At 46.0% G+C, this 2,719-nt stretch overlaps 2 protein-coding genes across 2 annotated transcripts; both read right to left on the bottom strand.

Moving 5' to 3' along the window:
• Positions 1–618: 618 nt before the first annotated feature.
• Positions 619–1,116, bottom strand: LOC126910808 (uncharacterized). Its single transcript, XM_050694515.1, has one exon. The coding sequence runs from the start codon at positions 1,114–1,116 to the stop codon at positions 619–621; it is 498 nt and encodes a 165-aa protein (XP_050550472.1).
• Positions 1,117–1,594: 478 nt separating this feature from the next.
• On the bottom strand, positions 1,595–2,452 carry LOC118267475 (THO complex subunit 4-like). Its single transcript, XM_035581499.2, has one exon. It carries the CDS (start codon positions 2,450–2,452, stop codon positions 1,595–1,597), a length of 858 nt encoding a protein of 285 aa, XP_035437392.2.
• Positions 2,453–2,719: the final 267 nt, after the last annotated feature.

The raw sequence follows: 2,719 nt of genomic DNA, 5'->3' as shown, positions 1-2,719 counted from the left end.
TAATATGACAAAAAAATAAAGCAAAAGCAGTTTATTTGCACCGTTACAAAATAATGCATGCAAAACAAGGTAATTATTTAGTGTAAATAAATAAGGAATAAAGAAGCACACAAAGGCCAGTGCTCAGCTAAAATACCACGCTGATTCAGCCAGTAGTATACAATTCAAAAATCACAATAATTCTACCACACTGAGGCTGTACAGTGTTGAGAAAAAAATAATTAAATGTTTAATAAAATAATAGTAAAAGTATCTGCCAATAGTCTGATAGCTAAAAAGCCTTTTTTTTTTTTTTTTTTTTGTAACGCGATGGAAATCCTCTTGGACTTCCGACGTCGCCGTCGTGGGGACGACGGGGGGCGTGTTGGACTCTTACCGGCTAAAACCACCGCGGTGTTCCTCCACTGCCTGTGGCCGTGATCCGGGCTGCCCTCGCGGATTCACCGCACCCGGCAGGCTTCGACCTACCGCTACTTTTGCGGCAGGTCCCGCCACGTTAGTAGCCCTGGGGGGCTGCTTCCCTTCCTCGAGTAGCGCGCGTGGAACACTACGCTAACACCTACTCTCGCCTATACAGCGGACGTCTGACTCCCCCAGTCAGTCGCCCGCAGGCCTTTCCTATGGAGGTCGTAGATCGGCTGCCGCCTCACGGCGCTGACGATCGGCGCGTCTACGGCGGGAGGGAAAAGATGTTAACTCCCTCTCCCTTTCAGCCGCTTCCTTTGTCAACATGACTTGTTCACAGAAGGAAGCGACTCCGTCCCATGCACTCTCACTGTCGACCATAGCTTGTACAACAGTCGACAGTGAGAGGTCTGTCCCACCAAGTACTGCGATGAGTTCACGGCGCGGCTTTGCCCTTGCAGAACATTCTTCGAGTGTATGCCGCGCCGTATTCTCTAAACCACCATCGCAGTGATGACACACCGATGTCTGCTCCCGGCCTATGCGACACAAGTACTTTCCAAAGCAGCCATGTCCGGAAAGTACCTGCGTTATCCGGAAGGTTAGGACACCATGCCCTCTGCCGATCCACGCCTCAATAACGGGACTTACAGCCGCTATAATGGCGTGCCCTGCACTAGGTTGCGCAAGTCGTATTTTCCACTCCGTCATTGTGTCACGACGGAATTCAGTCCTTCGTGCCTCAAGAACTCGAGGTGGATATCGCTCGCCCCGGGCAGCCAGCTCCCCGCGCCACCTGTATAGCGATGCGAGGGCTTTAAATGCTTCCAAGTCCCAGGGTGGAGATCCAGCTAAGAGGCTTGCAGCCTTGAAAGAGATCGTGAGAGAGAAAGCTAAAAAGCCTCGATCAACACCTGAGTAGGCTAACGTTAGATGGTTGGGTCAAGGGCCTGATGCCTGAACGCTAATGTTACATCTTAGAAATAGTATAAATGTGAAAGTTGTCCTAAAATACATCTTACGTGGTGTTAGGATAAAGGGGTTAGGTTAATGTTTTTTGACTATCTGTTAAATAGAAACTGTTATATAATTGTAGCCCTGAAAAGGGCTTTTGTTCTGAAATATCGATACAGTCAGGCTCAGTTCGACCACGCAGCGTTGCTCGAGACACCAGCAACCGTCGAAATTTTTATTTTTCGCCCGAGGCGATAACTGTATATAACTTGTGAAGATCGAAACCGCCACCATTGTAACCGCGGCTTTTCCCAAGATCAAAATTGGTCATTTCACTAATTTCAATGAACATCGTTCTTCCGTCCAATGTCCTACCGTGATACTCGTCGTAAGCTTTTAATGCCTCTGCTTTCATTTGGTAAACAACTTCTGCAGTGCCTAAGGATCTTCCAGTTTCATCGTAATTAACCGCTGCACTTATGAAACTGTTAAATTCTGAAAATAACTCTTTTATGTCAGAATCGGTGACTTTGTTATCCAAATTTAAGATATGCAATTTGCACACATCTACTATTGATATATCTTCCCCAGCTGGTTCGCCGCCGCCACATTCGTTTTCATCATTTGTTTCTTCGGTCTGAATGTTGGGATTCTCAAAACTTATTTCCATTGGTCTCTCATCTAATGTTCTCCCATTATATTCGTCATAAGCCTTCAATGCATCGGCATGCCTTTCAAAAGTTATTTCAGCGGTTCTTGTGGACCTTTGAGTAGTGTCATCATTCAACTTTATTCCCATAATAGTGCCAAATTCTGAAAACAGCTCCTGAATGTCGAAACATGAGACTCGAATGTCTAAATTTGAGACCAATAGTTTAGTAGGAATGGTTGCGACATATTCTGAAGGCACAGCATTTATATGCGTCTCGTTTTTAGCGGCTAATCTTGCTGATTTAGAAATACCTCCACGTTGTTTTCCTCGTAGAATGGTCCTCACGACTCCACTATCAGCTTTGCCACAGCCACCACCAGGTATCTTAGACGTATTGAATCTACGCCCAGCACCGCGACCCATTGAAATTTGGTTGACCATCTTGATATTTGGATGAAGTAGATTATTTCGTACACACGAGAAGGACCGATCACTGAAGGACGACTGTTCGTGTCAACGTCGAGTCAACACTGACTACAGATATCTGAATCCTGCCGCTACTGCCGACTTAGATAAAGACAATCGTTGGAGTGGGGGAGGTTCCCGTTATACCGAGCGAGACAGGTTCAATGGCGGTGAACTACCATGGGAACTCAGGGCAAAGTTTCAATTGTTTTTATGTCTATCGATACCATTGTTTTGATTGTT

This window comes from Spodoptera frugiperda, chromosome 6 (genome assembly GCF_023101765.2).
Source record: "Spodoptera frugiperda isolate SF20-4 chromosome 6, AGI-APGP_CSIRO_Sfru_2.0, whole genome shotgun sequence".
Lineage (NCBI taxonomy): Eukaryota > Metazoa > Arthropoda > Insecta > Lepidoptera > Noctuidae > Spodoptera > Spodoptera frugiperda.
This window is presented reverse-complemented; position numbering and strand designations above follow the sequence as displayed.